The 20,364-nt window shown below is 34.2% G+C and overlaps 1 protein-coding gene across 2 annotated transcripts; it reads right to left on the bottom strand.

Annotated features, from left to right (window-relative positions):
* Positions 512 to 19,379, bottom strand: LOC18609322 (phospholipid-transporting ATPase 3). 2 transcript variants are annotated; one of them, XM_007044365.2, is made up of 27 exons: positions 18,899 to 19,379; positions 16,789 to 16,854; positions 15,254 to 15,315; positions 14,298 to 14,379; positions 13,972 to 14,082; positions 13,221 to 13,298; positions 12,987 to 13,083; positions 11,593 to 11,699; positions 11,195 to 11,260; positions 10,721 to 10,842; positions 10,524 to 10,608; positions 10,363 to 10,440; positions 10,162 to 10,278; positions 9,913 to 10,062; positions 9,699 to 9,803; positions 7,895 to 8,037; positions 7,027 to 7,128; positions 6,877 to 6,940; positions 6,570 to 6,782; positions 4,186 to 4,351; positions 3,991 to 4,070; positions 3,615 to 3,854; positions 2,894 to 3,115; positions 2,567 to 2,734; positions 2,117 to 2,479; positions 1,925 to 2,031; positions 512 to 1,110 (listed from the first exon to the last, which is right to left on the bottom strand). In XM_007044365.2, exons 1-27 carry the CDS (start codon positions 19,073 to 19,075, stop codon positions 804 to 806), a joined length of 3,678 nt encoding a protein of 1,225 aa, XP_007044427.2. In that variant the 5' UTR covers positions 19,076 to 19,379; the 3' UTR covers positions 512 to 803. The 2 variants fall into 2 exon arrangements, with proteins under 2 accessions (XP_007044427.2, XP_017970758.1); XM_018115269.1 differs by having other exon boundaries at positions 15,254 to 15,310.

The following is a 20,364-nucleotide window of genomic DNA, read 5'->3' as shown; positions in this document are numbered from 1 at the left end:
TTTGAAGTAATGAGATTTATGAATTTTAGATTGATATTTAAATGATTTTAGAAATCAACCATCACAACTTTATTATTATGAAATTAAGAATAAATTATAATAAATTTTCATTATATTGACAAGTTAGCAAATATCTTTTACTTCAATTCTTATAATTTCTGGCTCCAATACTAACTTTGACATACATACTAAGTGAATAATGTTAACTTGGATTAAATCCTTTATGTTATTAAAGAAATCATTACTCTCTAAGGAAATAATTTGATAAGTCATAAATTTTAAATATCAATCTAAAATTCATAAATCTCATTACCTCCAAAAGATATGAATACTCTAAAATAGTAGTTATTCTATGCTCATGCAAATGCCATACAAATCATAAAGCACCTTCTAATGTCATTGTACGTTAAAAACTTGAAACAATATTAATGGAAAATTAGAAAATAAGCAATAAAACAATGTGTGGCATTATTGTTTTGGGATAGAGTCGACCCTGTCTACAAGCAATAAATAAACAACTAAAATTGGAATATGAAATTCGCATTCAAGTCTATTCATATAGCTGTACATCCGTGACATCCTTGATTCTCAATTTGGTTCCTAAAAACAAGCTGTATGATGGTACAAAAATTAAAATTAATAATAAACCAAAAAAGAAAAAAAGAAAGCAAAACACTAGAGCAAATCGACTAATTTTACATATTTCTCTAAGGTTAGACTATCAAAATGGGGTGATCGACTTTTTTTAAGAAAAAAAAAAAAGGAAAAACGAAAAAATATTTGTACAACAATGTTCCTATGAATTAATTCTTTTTGTTTGTCTTTGGCTTTGACCTCATGCTAGCTCTCCGAGCAACATCCCATGCCTTCTGCGGTGCGTATATGCCTAGCTGGGAAGCAAAAAATGACTCGTACCCAGGAGAGTCAAAGGCAAATCCCGTGTGTTTTGATATTTCCCGTGGCAATTGGGAAATTGCAAAGCTTCTTGCCTCATCAGGTGTAAGCTGACTTCCGATTTCAAGTAAATCTGTACGTCCGGTATCATCAGCTTCATCCTTGTGAATTTCCTGAACAATCTGATAATCATAGGGGAAGAACCATCTTTGAACTCTGAAAAGAAAGAAAAATGTTAAAAACAAACCAAAATACTACTTCAAAAGATTCATATAAAGTAGTGCTTGAGAAAAGAAAGACCACAAAATCATTACTGAGGAATACAAATAAAGTCACTCAATCAACACGCAGTGGATGACAGATGGTGTTTTGGGAGAATGAACTTGCATGTCACACTTGTTCCTATAAAATCAATTACACCGTATATTATTCATCCTTTTTCCAGGTATATAAGACCACCATGTCACATGTTTATCAGATGCAGCATGACAAGATAATAACTAATTGAAAAGATAAAAGACTACATGTAACATGGTTTAGTAGACAGTGGACTCAAGCACTCAACATTACTGCTGTATCATTTACACCTGGCTAGGTGACATTAGTGCAATCAGAAGGGGTACACTTTACTACAGAACTAGCTTCAGTACATTTAATGACAAAGCAGAACTCCCCGTCTCAATATTGGACAAAGGAAACCCTCGAAAATCTTCCCACATAATGTCACAAACTCTAAGCATTAAGCTAATGAAGTTTTTGCTATGATCTTATGCTGCTCCAATTTTGGCCACTCACTCTAACCCAGATTGAAACTGGCCACATGGTTTGACCTCTTGGCACATTTTAGGGTCAAGTAGCTCATATTTAATTGCTCGGGGTTGGATGGCTTACTCTCACAGGTTGGACATCCATTGCCCAACCAAAAACTGCCCACCTAAAAGCCTTTTAAGTGATAATGAACATAAGCAAGCATTCCATGCATCATACATACTTCAGCAGAGGAGTGCTTTCAGTTATTTCTCATTCTTACCCTTGGTAAAGGAAATCTCCCAGAAGTGCAGCAACAGGAACAAGCAGAAGAGTGATGTAGAAATAGAATGTACTCATCAAGACATATATGACCCAAAAGACATTCTCCTGCAGTAGCCAATAGACTCAATAAGTTGAAGCCCACCACTCCAAAGGGAATGAGAAAAAATATGAAACATGATTCATGACTTACCTGTCGATCATATGGAGTCATAATACCAGAATATAGAAAAATAAACAAGAACCAAGCTAGAATGCTTCCTCCAACACTAATATAATGCCATCTTGTGATTGAATTGCAGATCATGAGAAGACGCAAGTTGACAGTCACTACAACACAAGTGAAGGCCATTGTGCTGACATCCCAAAGACCAAACATTTTACCAGATGAACCTTGACTTGTAGAACTGGAAACAGTCACAAAGTGGTAGAAGACTAGAGATTGATAGACAGCAAAGAATGCCCATATTGCTACAACTCTCCACTTGAAAAACATATTTCTTATTCCCTCCTTGTATAATTCAGGATACTTCTTTGAAAGGGAAGAACTGACATCCTGGATAACAAGCAAGGTCTTACATAAATCAAGCATAGAAAAGGCAGTAAGAGATTCTATACGATATAAATGGGAAGAATGGGCTACCTTATCAAAAAGCCCAACAATAATCACTGGTAGTGCTGTGAATATGACATTATACAATGACTGGAACCAATCATCATAGAATCTTTGACCAGAAAATCCGGTATTAAAGGTGAACCAAAATTGAGTCAAAGTGAATGTAAGATTCTTGTAAAAGAAATATGTTACAACCTGCAAAAAGAGATGCCATGCATATCACCAACCAAAAATTTTAAAATAATTTGAAGGACAGAAAAGTCAAACCCTGCATAATCCAAGATAACACCAACATTCATGCATATCACCAACCAGAAATTTTAAAACGTTCTTGAAGGAAGAGTAAACTCAAACCTTGCATAATCTAAGATAAGACCAACGTCCATGCACAAGAAGCAAATCTGTAAGAAAGCGAAACTGAGCAATTGCAAAATCACTAGCCATAACTGCTTGCATTCCCTCAAGCCCACTAATTCCAACACCAATATGAGCAGCTTGAATCATGCTAACATCATTGGCACCATCACCAATGCTAAGTGTAATTTTACGTGCACCTTTCTTCACCAGACTCGTTACCTGCAAACAGCAAAAGAAAATTTAGATGTTACTTTAAAAACTCCAAAATTTAAGCACTTTCCTCTCTCTTTCCAGTGCTATGGAGATACAAATTTTTTACATTGAAAAAAGCTGAAATTCTGACAATAGTTTCCTATAAACTTCAGCTCTGAAAGAAAGATCATAAAAGTATTCCAAGTAATTTGGAGAAAATAGGTTTAAGACATTGCCGCTCAATACAGCAACCACTATTAAAACATCATTTAGTTTGATAAAGTTTGAAAAATACATGTAATGGTGCCATCCTCCAAAGCTGTCAACATCGCAAAACTTTGTTTAAATAATACACCATAACAATTCCAGTAATTTTATCCTAATATCTTGTGAATCATGTCAGGGGATTTGCATTGTCATCAATTTACTTCATTGACACTTTTTTTTGTACGCAAACCTTTTAACAACACACTCTACTGAAAGCTAAATTAACAATGTTTCAGGTCAGTTGCCATCAGGAACCTACCTGTGCTTTCTGCAAAGGGGAGACTCGGCAGCAAACAACTGAAGAACAATTCAAGCTCAAAGTGAGAAGCATTATCCGTAAGCTTGGGTCTAAAGCATACATCAGACACTTCCCATCTATAATAAGTGCTAATTTTGGTCCAGAGACTGTGTTAAAATATTGCTGTGCCTCGTCAAGGCATTTCTTCAGTTGCTTTTTAACTTCCTCTTTGATAAAGCGTGCAATTTCAACTTGGTCCCCCTGATAATAGAGATTCAATAAAGAATAATCATGTATACGATAAATAGTTTGTAGATTACCCAAACAAAAATAGTTTGTGTCATAATAAATTCTAAATTACAAGCATCTAAAAACAAGACTAGAACTAAGTGTTTACCCTTTCTTCAACTGCTCTAATAGCATCTGTGTCAGAGCTGATAATGAATTGTTTCATCTCATTGTTTAGTAAGTTGCACGCTGCAGCATTATTAAAAAACAAAGGAAAATGAAGAGATTGTAAATAATTGGACGAAAGAACACATAGTTCAAGTAAAAACTTTGAATAAAATAGAATATCCCATTAAATACTTACCATAAGCTATATTTATTGCAGTTTCCATCTTGTCCCCTGTTAGCACCCAAATCTTAATTCCAGCTCTAGAAAGAGTCTCAATGCAATTCGGCACTCCTTCTTGAAGCTTGTCTTCTATAGCAGTTGCACCAATTAAAACAAGATCCTTCTCTATGAGTTCGGCCACCTGCACAAGTTTTAATTATGTGCATGACATAATCATTAAAATTATATCCAAATGAAGGTCTTTTAACATTCCAACAGCACTAAAGTTGAAAGTTTGAAGCAGATTAAACTCAAAAGCTTCATCACAAAAGAAAAAGGGAAGTGAACTGCTTACGAGCTAAAGTTTTGAGCATTTTTTAAGATTTCATAAACTCCAGAATACAGAATGTAAATGAACAGCCTTCCCACTAAAGGCCAGTTTAAGATTACAATGTAAAGAATGTAAATAAACAAACAGATAAGTGTAAATTTGTTAAACCAAGCAAGCTTTGTGCCAAGCAATAGTGACTCCATTCAATCAAAAAGCACCCTGAAGGAAAGCTGTTTTTCAAACTGTTCCAGTTCATTCACTAAAAAAACTACTTCAGGCAACCCCAGAACACCCACCCAGGAAAATAAAGGAAGCAAGAGAGAGAGAGAGAGAGAGAGAGAGAGAGAGGAGGGGGCTGGGGGGGAGGGGGGAATGGTATAGCTAATTTCTAATTGGAAGAAAATAATGTAATCTTTCACCTGCATCAACCAGGCAAAGGAATAGCTATCAATCCACTGATTCACCACCCCTGTTACCCCTAATATAACTAGGAAAAAAAATCATGATTAGGATTCTAAAAAGGTTACCCTTAGTCAAAACATTTTAAGAACAACTTTTTCAAAGTACTCTTCAAGCTTACTATCTACCTTTCCAAGGAAAAAAGCACTCCCCTCACTTTGCTGATAAAGAAATCACAAATCCTTTACACTAGTATGTCACCACTTACATCCTTCCTCATCACCCAGGCTTTGTAGTTCGTTAGACATCTTAGAGGGTAAAGGGTATCCACCTCCCACAGCTAACAATGAGAGATGGGTCCAAACCAATCTAGACGGCTTGTAGAAGGAACTTCCCTACTCATTGCATTATAAAATGAAAGCCAAAAAGCATCTCATAAATGAAATTTTCTTGACCAAACATCTATCCAATTCAAAACGCCATTCCCTTTCCACTAAAAGCAGAAAATATGCTCCCTATAGCTTCACTTAATGCAACCTTATCAGCCTAACTTTGCACCATTTGCCATATTATGCCTCAAGAAAACCACCTATCAGATCCAAACCTTCAACCTTCATCCCAAAAGGATCCAAATGATAAAAGTCAATTGTCTTGATCTTAGTCACTTGACAAAAGGGGTGTTTTAATCACATCAGTTGACCAACCGGCCATCCCACAAGATGTACCTCCCAAAGTTTTCCTACCATCTTAGCTACAGAAACTTGGATGATAAACATTGAAATTAAATACGTACGAGGTCTAGCGAACAATTTTGCTATCAACATGAAATCTACAGCCTTATAAAAAAAAATTACTTATTTAAACACAGAACACTTGTTTCAAACAGAGACATCAGACATTATAGTATCCCACAATGACTTTGCACTTAAATAATGTTCTACAGGTAAATGCAAAAAGACATCTCAGTCAAATGTGCTTTAGAAGTTTGAATTTCTCCTTGTTCCATCAGTACAATTCTATCAGGCACAATCTACCCTCTTCTCAAAATACAAATCATGTATGATTAACTAACCCCAGATTGTATCATCAAATAAAATAGCAACAATAGCATAAAACAGGCAAGCGAAGCAAGAAAATTCGCATAAAACAGGCAGGTGAAGCAAGAAAATATAACTTCAGAGGCAGATTGCAGAAATATCCTCGGTGGGAACAAAAGCGAAAGGTTTCATATTCTATATAACAGGTGTTTGGTATAGCTGCACATTGTTTTGGGGCAAATGACGAGAGCTAGAATTTTGAAGAAAAATTCAATGGTTTTAGGGCCCGATTTGGTGGTTTTATTTCTATTTCTTTCTCCCAGAAGCAGAAATAAACAAGGGGGAAGGGGGAGATACCCATTTCAATGAAGCGGATCATCCAAAAGATAAGTTGACAACAAAGCATGCTTAGGAGAGAATAACATGAACAACAGATTACCGCTAAACTCTCATTAAACAAAAATCATTACTACAGCACTATTCAGACAGAAGCCAACATAAAATCATTCAAATGATAAATTAATATTCATCTTTTAATGAAGAGATTATAACAAATGAACATATACCAAAAGAAAACATGTAAATCAAGTTTCTCTAAGCAAAACATGTTAACATAATTATATAAACATACCATCACAAAACAAACTATATACCTCATCCAACTTTTTTTCACGATCTCGTAGAGATGACTTGGCTTGGATGAATTTCTCATTCCAGCTCTCATACATGTCAGGAGCTAGATCTTTATATGCCAGGCAAAGAGTACGCAATCCTGCAGAGCCAAATTGTTCCAAATGTTCCCTGGTCACTTTCTTCAAATCATCGCCTCCACCCACCAATCTCTCATAAATGACAGTATCAGCTCCCTGTGAAAAGCACGATTCTGGCCCAGTGTCATTTGCTTTTCCAGAAACTAATGATAATACTCATCCTATTTAAAAAGTTCCAAAGACTGATTACCTTACAGTATAGTACCAGCCTGCCATCAGGATAACGACATACAACAGATTGGCGCTTCCTAGTACTATTTAATTAAAAAATAAATAGACATTAGTGCCAACCAAAAGGAACTCATAAATAAAGAGATACGAGGAAAGGATGCATTCAAACCTATTGAACTCAAGAACATTTAAAATCTCATAAGACACATCTTGGATTTTACCCATCCTCTCCACATGAGATTCACGAACATATATCATGGTAGGTGTACGTCTGCCAACAATAAAAAAAAGCCTCAAATCAAGCTGCAAACACATGCAGCAATGATAAACTCCTCAACTAACTTGCACCAAAAACAGAAACAGACAATCATACTACAAAATATTGGCTTAGAATTTATGTCACAAAGTACGACTTGGCACTTTTTGCAATCACTTCCTGCTACCAACTCTCAACCAGAAGTCAATCCAAATTACTTGCTAAATTTGAGAGATCATCTGATTTGTCAAAGACACTAATGTGATGATCTCTAGAAAACAGCAATTATCAGGCCAAAAAGCAAAAGAAAACAGCAAATAGAGGGTAGCAATAACTCACAGTAATGAAAATCAATTACATTAATACAATTAATTGCCAAGTTATGCTGCTTTCACAACTTTCTTTTTTCTTGTTTTGAGAAATGGAAAACCATCTAGAGAAGGAAATTAAACCATTTAATCACATCTTTAAAGAAATTTATAGGATTGCCCAAAATATTTAGTTCACTTAATAAAGCTCCATTGACTTCAAGACAGGTATTCTGTACTTCAGAAAACTGTCTCTAATAACAACATGAAGATCAGGGACAAATCCAATTTATTTTAGTTCTGACAGGAATCCATGCAGTCCAATATTTAAAAAAGTTTCAAACAGAGTTTGAAAGAATAAAACCAGCTCAGAATCAAATTGAATTTAAATTTATTTCCAATATTCTTATTCTTAAATTTTTTTTTAAAAAAAATACAACCTCCCACTTAATGAGATATAGGGCATCACTAACCTGTAAAAGAAGAAGCCAAAGTTTTTGGCAGCCAAAACCAAAGCAGCCTCATCTGGGGATGCAGCTTGATATTTGATTTTCTCAGGGGACTCATCACCTTCAGGAAGCACAGTGTGACATATGGCAAGGCATCTAAAGAATTCCTGCAAAAAGAACAAAACTATACCTTAAAATGCTGTACATGATATAACTAGGTTTCTAATCTGTACTGATAGATCCTAATGGAAATTAAGAAGGATAAAATGTCGATCATGTTTTCTGCATTCCTTCTAAACTACACCAAGTGCATTTAACGAATGATCAATGCAGGAATATGAAAAAAGAAACCTGAAAAATCTATACGAAAAATTTCCATGATAGGTGTCTGTATGTCGCTTTGATGATCATATCATATAGACTGAGACCATTAGTACCACAAATCACATTCAGAAACTCACTTATCAATGAAAATTTTGCCTAATATGTTACTAGCTGGGTTCAATACAGCTTACAAATAACTGATGCATACAAGGATATGCACACACATCCACCCGTAACAGTGCATACATATGAACTGCACACTATCACAGAAAAGCATAGAGGAAATGCCGAAGTAACAAAAGAGTGGGTAAAAAAGGGGTTCCTCAAAATCCATAAACAGACCCAGCTTTAACTAACTGAGTCTAAAAGTATGATAGATACAAACTCATGTAACAAGTGAACAACAGTATATATTACATTTTCTGTGCTTGGTTGAATATATCCATTTTTCCCTTAAGACTTTAAAACGTTGCAAAGTCAGGACTTGGAACTATGGTTCTATAATTATTAAGTGCAACAATTATGCTATCTGTTAATAACAGAACAACTCAGATGGTATGGCATCCCATACATGGACAAGAAGTCAACAAATTCCCACCTTAAGATTGAACAAAAAACACCCAAAAGTGAGAATCATCGAGAACCACAAAAAGAAACAACTGCCTAAAATGAGAAGGGGGAGGGAGACACTAACACCACCAAAACCTCCCCCTAGACAATGGTGTAAGTTAAAATCAATCTGTAATTCTTCGAATCACTCTTCACCACATTTAAGGATGGTCTTGCATAAGAATTAGACCATTCATTTGTAACGCTCACTTATCCATTCCTTAAAGTAGTAAATGACATTTTAAAATAGAGTCAATCCCCAACATTGGAGCAAGAAAAAGTCGATGCAAAAGACCATCATATGTAAACAAAATTGAAAGAGCCTTGATAAATGCTGAATCAGGCTGGTGGCTGCAAACCTGTAAATCCCCGCACTGCCCTGCTTAAACTCATTCACATAAGTTTTTATGGATCCCAACTTGAAATCTAGCTGGAAACTATTAAGCTCACTCTCAATTAGTTGACAAAATATCAAGCTTAACTACTAGGCTATGCTCAAGCTCAAGGACATTTTTTAGATTACAATAACTTGCTATCATTTGTATTTTAAATGAATTTTCTCAAATAAAACGAGGTGAAGTAGAGCTCCTAATCTTCAATTTAATACTATTCAAATACCACATTTATGACGTGAAGATTTATACTAATGTCATAATAATAATAATATATTATCAAATAAATAGTATTCTTATTCCTTCCCCCTCAAAACAAAACGATAAAGACACCCACAATGAGATGGAAACAAGCTTTACTAACGAGCACCAGATTAAATATGAGATTCAAAATAAGGCCCACCATGGTAAGTAATAAAAGCTTTTTATTAAAAAATATCTCAGATTAAATGCAAGAATACCACTATATATCACACTCTAAAGCCAAGACCACAATAAGATACCTTGCAAGCATCAGGATTATGCTCATTTCTCCAAGCTCCTCGCATTAGCCTGACATCATCAAAATTAAAACCCTTTTCGTGTATGGAATTGGTTGATGTTTGCACCTATAAAAATTTTATGAGAACAAGAATATTATTCCCTTGCAACATAGGTAAATCTATTAAAATAATGTAAAATATTCATTTCCTCATAAAGAGAGATAAAAAAGAATACCTCTTGAATCTTTATGCCTTTCTGTTCGGCAACACCCCTCTCAATTTCAGTCATACCTGTTCCATAGATTTCACCTCCTATTGAACACTTGAAGAACTCCATTAAGTTTCTTGTCAAAGTTCCAGTTTTATCAGAAAAAATGTATTCCACCTGATCATAGCAGCAATTCAAAACAATTTAGAGCTCAATTTAGAGAATAAGAAAACTGGCTGCATCTCATTCAAGTTGGCCAAAATTGCATATACTTACCTGTCCAAGTTCCTCGTTCAAATTAGAAGTCCTAGCCAAAGCAGGGGTGTCGGTTTCAGCATGATACATATTCAAGTCCTTGTTGATAAATTGAGTGGACTGAATAAACTTGATCATCTAAAATTGCATGTAAAATCCAGTAAGACCCTTTCTATGCATTGATAAAGCAAGAAATCACATAAATAAGATAAAAAGGCCAACCTCAATGGAAACATATAAAGATATAGGGATAATTGTTGAGTATAAGGTAAGTAGGGTCAACATGGTCAAAAGAGCAACCTGTAAAACCAACAAACAGAATTGAGTTCAAATTTTGTGTGCATGTACATTAGAGAGATAAAACAATAACAAGCATATAGTACCAGAAATCGGTTGTTAGGGTTGAACTGATCTTCCACACTTTTGCTGAGACCTAAAAAGTAGTACTTTCGGTCAATGAATACCCCGCTGCAATATTTCAAGCAGACAAAAATCTTTATCAAAAAATATTGACTAAAGAATTTGAATAAACTCCACAACATTAACATGTAATACACACGCAGACTAGCTATTTCCACACCTGCCTATTGCTCCAATCAGACACATAGTGAAAAGAGTACCAAAGAGAGTGAGTATAAGTTTGTCAAGTTTCCTCTCTAATGTACTTCTTTTTGAAGGAACATTCATGGAATTCATCATAACCTGCAAACTCATCCCAAATTCCCACAAAATGACATCAACTTAGAAGAGAGGATCAGAGTCAAACAGATAAAGAAGGGAAGAAAAATCACACATTTATTTATGCCTTATAGTGGATAAACATACACAAAATTTTCTGAGCTCAGTCACTTACAAAATGATAATACAGATGCTAAGTATCAAAGGGTCGAAGTGATTTTAAAATATAATAGAAAAGGTTTTTCACATTTAAACATTCACAATTGCACATTTCCCATAAAACAAAAAATTCCAGCATGTTATTTGTCTCAGAGTACTGCATATAAGAAATACCAAGTGAAAAAGAAAGGAACATTATTTACTGTAAATAACGAACCTTTGTTTCATGACCAGAAAAAATAACGGCCCCAACTATGAACTCAGTGTTTTTCAGACTGCAACCCTGAAATCAAATTGCCAATACCAGTGACATTTAAGTTCTTCAGTTGAGAAACAACATCATATACAAGACCCAGAAATTTGAAAAATTTACCACAACAAAAAAAAATTACTCTTCCTGCCAATAGGTATTAAATAACATTTAATTACAAAAAAAAAAATAACTAAATGGGGAAAGAACAAATATCATGTTCCTGGCATATTCTAGCAGCCATATGAAGGTATTAACTTCAAAGGTCATTAAATGCTATAAGAAGGTTAATTTCTAAAAAAAGCATAAGCTGGAAACACATCAAGTAAAGAGCTGTTGATGAAAGGAAGAAAATCATAACATACCCTCAGTAAAATCTGATTTGGAGAAAGAGGTAATGTTTGATTGTCCATTACAAGATTGCCAGTGAAAGTGTACAAAGAGTTGTTTGGTTGCTCACACTGCATTTCACCTGCAATTAATAAAAGGTGCTGCTATTTAGAAGTTAAGAAGAAGAAACAACAAAGGGATACAAATTGATTTTGAAAGCATAAATTCTGACAAAACCATTATACTCAAATGAAAGACATCTTCTTTAACAATCTAAGTACATATATGAGTATTAGACAATTATATTGACTTTAATAACACAAAAAATATATACACACTAAGTCCTTCCCAGTAACTTAACCATGTGATCCGGCCAAGGACTCCCTCATTCTACTCGATATTAAGTAAATTGAATATATTGGATGTTTCATCAACTTTGGGCTTTTTATATTAGAAATTTTAAAATTTCAACAATAGTATTGTCTAATGGTTTTTATTGCCGAAAAAGTTTTTAAGAAAGTCATGAAAATATAATATGGAATATGGAAAACATATGTAACTTAAGTGGTTAAAATGGAAAGAGGACATAATTTTCAAACATTGCACAATGGAGAGATATGCATTCAATTTGAAGTAGGAGTCTTAAGTAAAACAATTAAAAGCAGAACATAAGAATTAAAGGATTGTTGACTCTCTGTGTGTGTGTGTGTATAAGAGCAGTTAAAACTAAAGGGAAAAAATGGGCTTAAGTTGAGGTAGATGTAAAAGCAACAGATACCAATAATTTAGCAAATCTATGGCCTTAGACATGGCAAAAAGGCAAAGCAAATTTTGACAAACCCCACAACATAGCAATAATGGGTTCCCCTACACTAACTTACACTCCAATTTGTTGGTCATGTCTCACTCATATCCTCATTGTAGCCGAATAACAGAAAAGTTATGTGTTCTCTTTTCACAGTTTTTCCTTTTTTCTTCCACTTCACTATATTCACATAAAGAAAGCACACATAACAAGAATAAAAACAAGAAACACAGAAAGAATAGATAGATGGAAAGTGACATATTATAGCGGAAATATATGATCGAAGAAGAATATCCAGAATGAGCAATAATTGCTGTCAACAATCTTATGCCTTCATAAAAAAAACCATCCTAGTCAGATATAACATCATTTCCAGAGAAAAAAAAAAGAATGAAAATGAATCACAACTTCTAAGAAAATAATTTGACATATTGATTCGTAAGCACAAGACACTTTGACCTTATTAATTATTTTAATTCAGCTTTCAATACAATGAGCACAATAGCATCAAAGTCCAGTAACATTGACAGATGAAGAATCAAGAAAACTCTGAAGAAACATTAAGTTTTTTAAGGTTTATCAGTCATTCAAAATTGAAAATTGGAAATAATAGAATAGCTTAACCTTTGAATTCACAGGCCTTTTCAGGAGTCAAGTAATCCCAAGTCCTTTCTAGCGCCTTTCTAATTTTCAGATTTGTTTCCCCATCCAAATTTGCAGTCTACAATCAAAAGGCAATATTGTTTCACTTTTCCATAAAGCACTCCACCATACATAACACGAGAAGGGCACTCAGTTCTCATAAATAGACTGAAAAGTTAAAAATAACTCCAAATAGTGTCCAGAAAAGATAATTACCTCAATGTAGCAAACACCATCAGGATTTGAACTAGCAAGTAAAAGCACATCTGCAGGGAAAAATCCATCTTGCTTAACCTGCAACAAGGGCAAATTCCACTATATTCTCATATCTCTATGCAGGTGGTGATATTCATGTAAATCAACTTAAGAAGCCTCAATCATGATAATATTATACTATAACAAAAGAAAATTTACCACAAGCTACCAATATCTTAATTTTCAGTATTATAATATCTGAAATTGTTAATTTGCCTCAACTAAAGCAGCCAAATGGATGGCAAAATCATTAGAAAGAAAAAACCAAGTAATATGCAGTGCCAGTGCATTGGTTGGCTCGACCAAGTGTACCTGATGGCACATCAAAATACTTCTTGGTGAAAACTAACGTGGGGGAAATACAGCCCTAAATGCATATAATCAGCCTATCAGACTGAATTTATGTAACTACAAATTAGTGAGAATAAAGGATCTCTCAATAAGTCACCTAAATTTCCAATCAATCACAAATTTCAAAACATGAAACTGCCAGACAGAAGCATATCAATCTAAACTCAAAATGCCAACAAAAGGTAAAACAAAATACATTTGAAGATCTTTTCTACACATCTCCAGAAAGAGGGGGGAAAGTAGCACGATAAAAGAAGACAACCATCATCCACACCACAATGTAAACAATATTATTAGAACGTTGTAGAATGCTTCCCCAATATCCATATGCAATCTCAACAACATGCACCCAGAAACTCACCCTGACAATATCTCCAACCTGCAACCTTTTCCAGGGAATAGACTCCCACCTTTGATCTTGCAACACATCTACGAGGGTGTTATTTATTGCCATATCATTCTGAAAACGTTTCTGTTGAAAAAAATGAGGGAAAGAAAAAAAAATAGGAGTTCAGCGTTCAACCCAAATTTTAAAAAGTCAAAGCTCAATCTAACCCCTCCAGATCCCTACCCCCTGGGACCCAAAACCTCCCGAACCGGAAATAAAGATAGAAAAGAAAGTCAATAAGGCCCAAGCAAAAGGAAAAAAAAAAGTATGCCATGACGAGCATGATTTGTACTACTCACCCAGTCCTCAAATGCCTCTTTAACAAGGGAAACTAAAAGCACCAAACTCAGAGGAACCACATTTGTTACAGGATGCACAGGACTGCATTAATAGAAAAAGTTGTTACATAACAGATCTAACCAATACACATATCAGTTGCTAAAATATTTTGTCAGTCTTATAGTCATTGTTACCCTTATGATCACACCAGAAGAAAGGGAGGGCAAAAGGAGGGGTTCCGCATGTAGGAGAATAGGAGAATAGGAGAACATGAAGAAAATGCAATTAATGAACACGCGGAAGAAGGTGGAAGATGTATAAAAGGATATGCATAATAATGTGTGAAAACTGCACTTTCAATTTGGTTGTACCAAAAGCAGTTGTATGGGGCTCTTAGTAATTATTAAGACTTTCCTTTTTCTTTTTCAATTGATAATAAAGTGCTATAGAGAACTTCATAGAAATTATTTGAATGAGGAAGCATAAGTAACTCTTAGTATCGCCAGAAGCAATATCAATAGTTTATTTGGAAGGTTATAAACTTTAACATGTATCGAGCAGGAAATCGGAAAAAGTTTCACTTAGGTGATGAATGCCGAAATGGAACGCATCCCAATTCAAAAGAGTATTGTTAACAATAAAATATTAACTTCCATAACAGTTTCTGCATGGACAGCACTCACAGTTCCAACATCAATTTTAAAAAATAAACAAATGATGTACATCAGACCAATGAAATATTATTAATATTTCACTCAAAGCTGGAGATTGTTAGATCTGAGACAACAAATAAGTCTCATCATGTCCACGAAAGAATTCACCCGTGGCCGAAGCCATATTCCCTACATCAAGTGAACACCACTAACAGGACAGTTGAACAAATTAATGGAATAATTCCAGTACTCTAGGAAGTATGCTCTTTGGAATTACCAAAGGTAACAAAACTCAGTTCACCTATATGGTAGGAAAAACTCACCTATATGGAGTTGCTGATAAAATCGATACCATAAGAAAGTACAAGTTAGCTACTCGCCTGAACTGCCAGAATAAAACACAACTTCGTCAGGAACAGATGTAGCCAGAATATGGGAGTGCTCAACTCTAACCAAATCCACAAAAATTAATCAAGTTAGATTTCTAACTCATACTCCAAAGGCAAAACGCAGTGGCTCATTCAGCAAGCAGTCACTGTATCACAATTATGGCCAGGGGTATGGCAGTAATCAAGCCATCATCCAGATTAGTAAAATTTATTTGATTATGCTTATGCGTAACTTGACTATGCATTTTACACATTTAAACATCCTCAGGTTTTTTAACAGAATTGAAGAGAAGAAGTAATCCCTTAACAAGAAATGGTCAACATGGAATGCTTTCTCAAAATTAAACCTGATAACGGTTTTTTCCTTTTGAACAATCTGGTAACATTTTTAAATGTTGCATTTGGTATTCCTCATCAAGATAGGATGGACCACCAAACATGCACTCAAAATAGATTGAGCCATTAATCTATTTAGATCTTAGAAGTAAAAATATATCGATATACTACAAAGCATATTTAAAAGGTAAGGAGCCACGGAAAAAATGATCATAGATACCTCTTGCAAGTGCAATTGTATCGGTTTAATGTGTTGCTAGAATGGTTGTACAATTTGATATAGAAATGGAGAATCTTTGGCAGAAGGTGGCAGCTAAAACCTAAAACTCTCTTCTTCACACAGACAATGAGTTAGGTAAGAATAGGATTACTACCTTATCTTATATCGTGTTCCCTAACCTCTTTAGCACAAATTTCCAAGCCAATAATCAGTTAGAGATGTAAACAAGGCAATTTCAAAACTGTTAGTACCATAACCATAACTATTAGCCAAATTCATAGTCATAAGCATGATTGTTTGGTTATGGAAATGTATAACCTATCTATGGCCGTAATAGCATACGCATATAGTTATAACCATTTACTCAATTTTCTTTTCCAGAACCTATACCTAAGACATGATGACGAAACAAATTTACCCATTTAATCATTAATTTAATAACAATTAACAAAACAATTTTCTTTAAAAGCCTTTTTTAAGCGTTTTCTCCTGATTACAATTGCAAAAATTTAGTTCTACAGAAAAGCATATTTATATACATAATTAACAGTTCTACTTTAAGTCCGTATTGAGTCTACTAAAGTATACAGTTATAGCCATGGTCATTGTTAAAACATAACCGTCACCATTCTTAATCAGTCATAAATTTTTTTACCTATAATCAAAAACATAACCATCAAGCTTCAATTACAATCATCTAGGTTTATTTGGAAACAGTTATTTGTTCAGTTACCCATTCTAGCAATAGTAGGATGCTTAGTGATTGGATATATGCCTACTTCTGGCTCCAAAATGCCTCCAATTTTATATCAGAGGCCAAAATGCAAAAAATAACTAAAATAAGAACACAAGAAATGCTAAAGTATCATACAGCCATACCAGTTTTACTTCTGGAGTACTCTAATACTTTTACCTGTTCATACAGCCCCTTTGGTAGAAAGGTAAAAAAGTTGTACTTTGTAGTCGATATGGAATTCCCCTGAAAGAATAGATACCACACTAATGAGAACCACATCTAACTCATCAGAATCAGATGCAAGCAAAAAAAGCATGAATACAAACAAAATTTCTGGACAATAGCAACATTCTGACACAAGGAATGCAAATTAAATCACAAACCAATTTTATACATTACATACATGCATGTGCCTGAATATATGGAATAAGCATTTATGTCTATGCAAATATCAATGAAAGAAATGAAATTAATTTGATTAAGTCATACATCATTGATTAAACTTTCCAATTTTTATAACTTGCCTGACTCGTCCATATAGGCATAGCACATGAACTAACAATAAGTGCTTTTTGGACATAGGAAATAGAAAACTTGTAAGAAGAGTAATCACAAAATATCATAGTCCATGGTCATATCACTATCTGGAATCTCATCAAATAACTATAGCAAACTAGTTTTCTAAACTTTCAATAAAATGAATACTTTTACAATCAAGGAAATTCAAATTTCAGTATAATTTCCTATAAATGTTTTGATAATCAATAAATAAAAAAGATAAACCCTCACAGACGAGAGAAAAAATGAATGGAAAATGTGAATTTATCTAGTTTGTGTCTCAACACTACAATATATTTCACCTTCCATTACTTTAACCTATTACAGATAAAGAGAAAAGGAATCACTTCCGCAGATACAGAGATGTCTATGGCACATGTCACACCTCAGAAAAAGAACTCACTAGAGGTTGGTATAACTGTTTGACTCAATTGAATGTTTGCTTACTCCTATGGAGTGGAAAAAGTGGCATAGCATCATAAGAAACTTAAGCTACAAAACATGACAGTCCTGGAAAATGATTAGATCAAGGTCAAGAGAAGTTGCTTAAATACTAATCTTCAGAAGCATCTTAAATTATTCCAAGCCCACATATTGAATTTGCACTCTCTCATAAACTACTAACATAAACTCAAATTTTGAAAAGATAAAACATGAAAAGGAAACAAAATGACCTACACAAAGCAAAGGACAAAGATCAATTCTATCATCGAGCAAACACAAGCAAATTTAGACATGGTTTTCCACTTGTTCAATATACAAAGGCATTTTTTTTCATATTGCAGCATACTTTTCTGGCTTTGAAAGAAAATGTTCAATACAACTATATGCACATAAGACATGCACATATCACCGAAAAATAGACAAGGTTAAGCAAGACGCAATTATGTTGATATTTTTAACTATAATTAAAGAATTTTAACTTACAGTTTACTGAACATGCTATTTCCTCACTACTTTAGTAGCATTTCCAAAAAAATTTCGTATATTATAACTTATAGTTAATGCCAATACTGTACTCTGTTTAAGATTTTTACAAGATATAGGACTTAGTATGATTTAAGAACAAAATAAAGATATGGTGGGCTCCAAATCAAGCATTCAATGTTAACCAAAATATCACATTGAAATAATTAAATTATTTTATGTAAAGCTCATTAACTCATTTAGTATAGCTAAAGTCTGAATCTCACTCCATTCACTTATAATTAATTAACATTTGTTACTTATGACATGAAGCAATTGTTGTTTGAGATCAAGCCACAACTCTGAAAAAAGGGCTAACTCCTAGATATACACTCGCTTATGGAAGAGTTAAGATTACTCCTCTCATGCTTTTACATTTGTTTCACTTTAGCATTGCCCCAAAAAAGTTCAAATGCCACCAGATTATGGTCTAATATAAACAACAATGACATTTCTAATCCCGCAGAATCTGACCAAATTAACATTTTATAGAAAACGTTAAAATAAGCTACCCAACCACCCAACAACTTCCATTCTTGATGATAAAGCCAAAAAAAGTGAGAAAAATTTCTTAAAAAAAATTTAGGAACCTAATCATGCGCCTCCTGATGGTAGCATTAGTTTCGTGAGCATTTAAAAGAATTTCGCACTCTACTGAGTTCGCTACATTTCCTATTCTCCTGGAAATCGAAACTCCAAAAAATAAAACGTACATAGTAAATCGAAAATAACGTAAAAAAATCAAAAATTATGTGTAAAATACCTTGAATCGATGGGCATAATTGGCTTCGCGGTCGTTGCAGTAGATGGTGCGGAAGGAGGGCGCCTGGGGCTGAACCCTCCCCAGCGTGACGGTCCGAGAAGGCGCCCGTTGGGTCGAGTTCTGACTCCGGTCCTGCTGCGATCTCGTCGATGACCTAACCCTATCCCATCCACTCATCTTCCTTCTTTTCTTTTTATTTTTTTTTTCTTCTTCTTCCCACCCGATCCCAAAAAGGTAAAAGGAAAGTTTAAAATAAAATTGGAAAACGTAGATTCAGATATTGAATATCCAATCGGTTTATGATTTCTGCTTCTCCGGCTATGTCGGTTGGCTTCTCGTTTCGTGGAGTTGGTTTAAAGGCGAGGTCTGGTTTCCACGGACGATGAAACAGAGAGGACCCCTGCTTCAATTCAATTTACTTTCTTTTCTTGTATTTTTCGCTTTGCCATTGAGTTTTTGTTTTTCAACTTTTACATTTGTTTTTGTTTTTTTATTAATATTTCTTCTCCATTTTCCCGTGTGTTTGGGCAGTTTAAGACACGATCAATCAAACCGCGTTGATTTTGCTTAAGACACTAGGGAGCGTGGCTGCCTTCACTGCGGTCAATCAAAAGCCAATTGGCTGGTCTCCGTTTTAACAAGGCGCGTGGGAGTGGAAAGGTCAATTTGGGGGATTTGATTAAAGCGCCAAAGAGGACTTGGTTCTTGAATGGAAAGTAAACAAACGACGGCGTTTCTTCGACATTTCGTGGATTGTCCTATTGCAAGTGCCACGAAGGATTGGCGGTTGCTGGGGAATGAAAGATGGACATTTGACGCTAGTTGAATGGGTATGGAGTCTGATAATTTAGCTCGGATTTGCGGGGCAAATGGATTTTAAGAGCCAGTAGGTAATTTAGGAAGCAAAGCTTGCTGTTAAAAGGACGGTAACCCAACTATAACTCAATCCAAGCGCACTACATTCTTGATTCTTGTGTGGTTCCTCCGACGGTTGTTAGTTAATGCAAATCATACGGCAAAAAAACTGTAAGAAATCACCAATATTTAAGGTTACTTCTCTTATATCCGAACATTTAGCTTAATAATTTATGTATAATTTTTTATTATTTGAATTCCTCTCTTCTTAAATATAAAAAAAAAAATCACTTGGATCACTCCAATTCAATTTTTGCAAAATTTTGTTACATAATTTTTAACAAGTAAATTACAATCATTTATGATTTATTTTTATTCTTATTTGGACATAACTCGTGTAGTTGTTATGAGTTTAGACAATGATATAATAGTTAAAAAAAGTTTTGAATTATCTAAAAAATTTTAAATAAATTATTATTTTTTATTATATTCAATCAAATTTTTATATATTTATTTTAAATCAAATAAATTTTTATTATTAATAGTTTATTAATTTTTATTAGTCAAAATACTCACTATTATTTTAAATTTATGTAACATTTACATGACAT

The sequence above is a fragment of the Theobroma cacao genome, chromosome 2, assembly GCF_000208745.1.
Source record: "Theobroma cacao cultivar B97-61/B2 chromosome 2, Criollo_cocoa_genome_V2, whole genome shotgun sequence".
Classification (NCBI taxonomy): Eukaryota; Viridiplantae; Streptophyta; class Magnoliopsida; order Malvales; family Malvaceae; genus Theobroma; species Theobroma cacao.
This window is presented reverse-complemented; position numbering and strand designations above follow the sequence as displayed.

Bases quoted from the DNA above. Each gene is read 5' to 3' on its own strand.
- LOC18609322 (XM_007044365.2), bottom strand. From the start codon at position 19,075: ATGAGTGGATGGGATAGGGTTAGGTCATCGACGAGATCGCAGCAGGAC. The intron at 11,261-11,592 runs GTATGTTATGAT...ATTTGATTTCAG, and splicing joins CAAATCAGATTTTACTGAGG to GGTTGCAGTCTGAAAAACAC. The intron at 6,941-7,026 runs GTTTGAATGCAT...TTAATTAAATAG, and splicing joins AATGTTCTTGAGTTCAATAG to TACTAGGAAGCGCCAATCTG.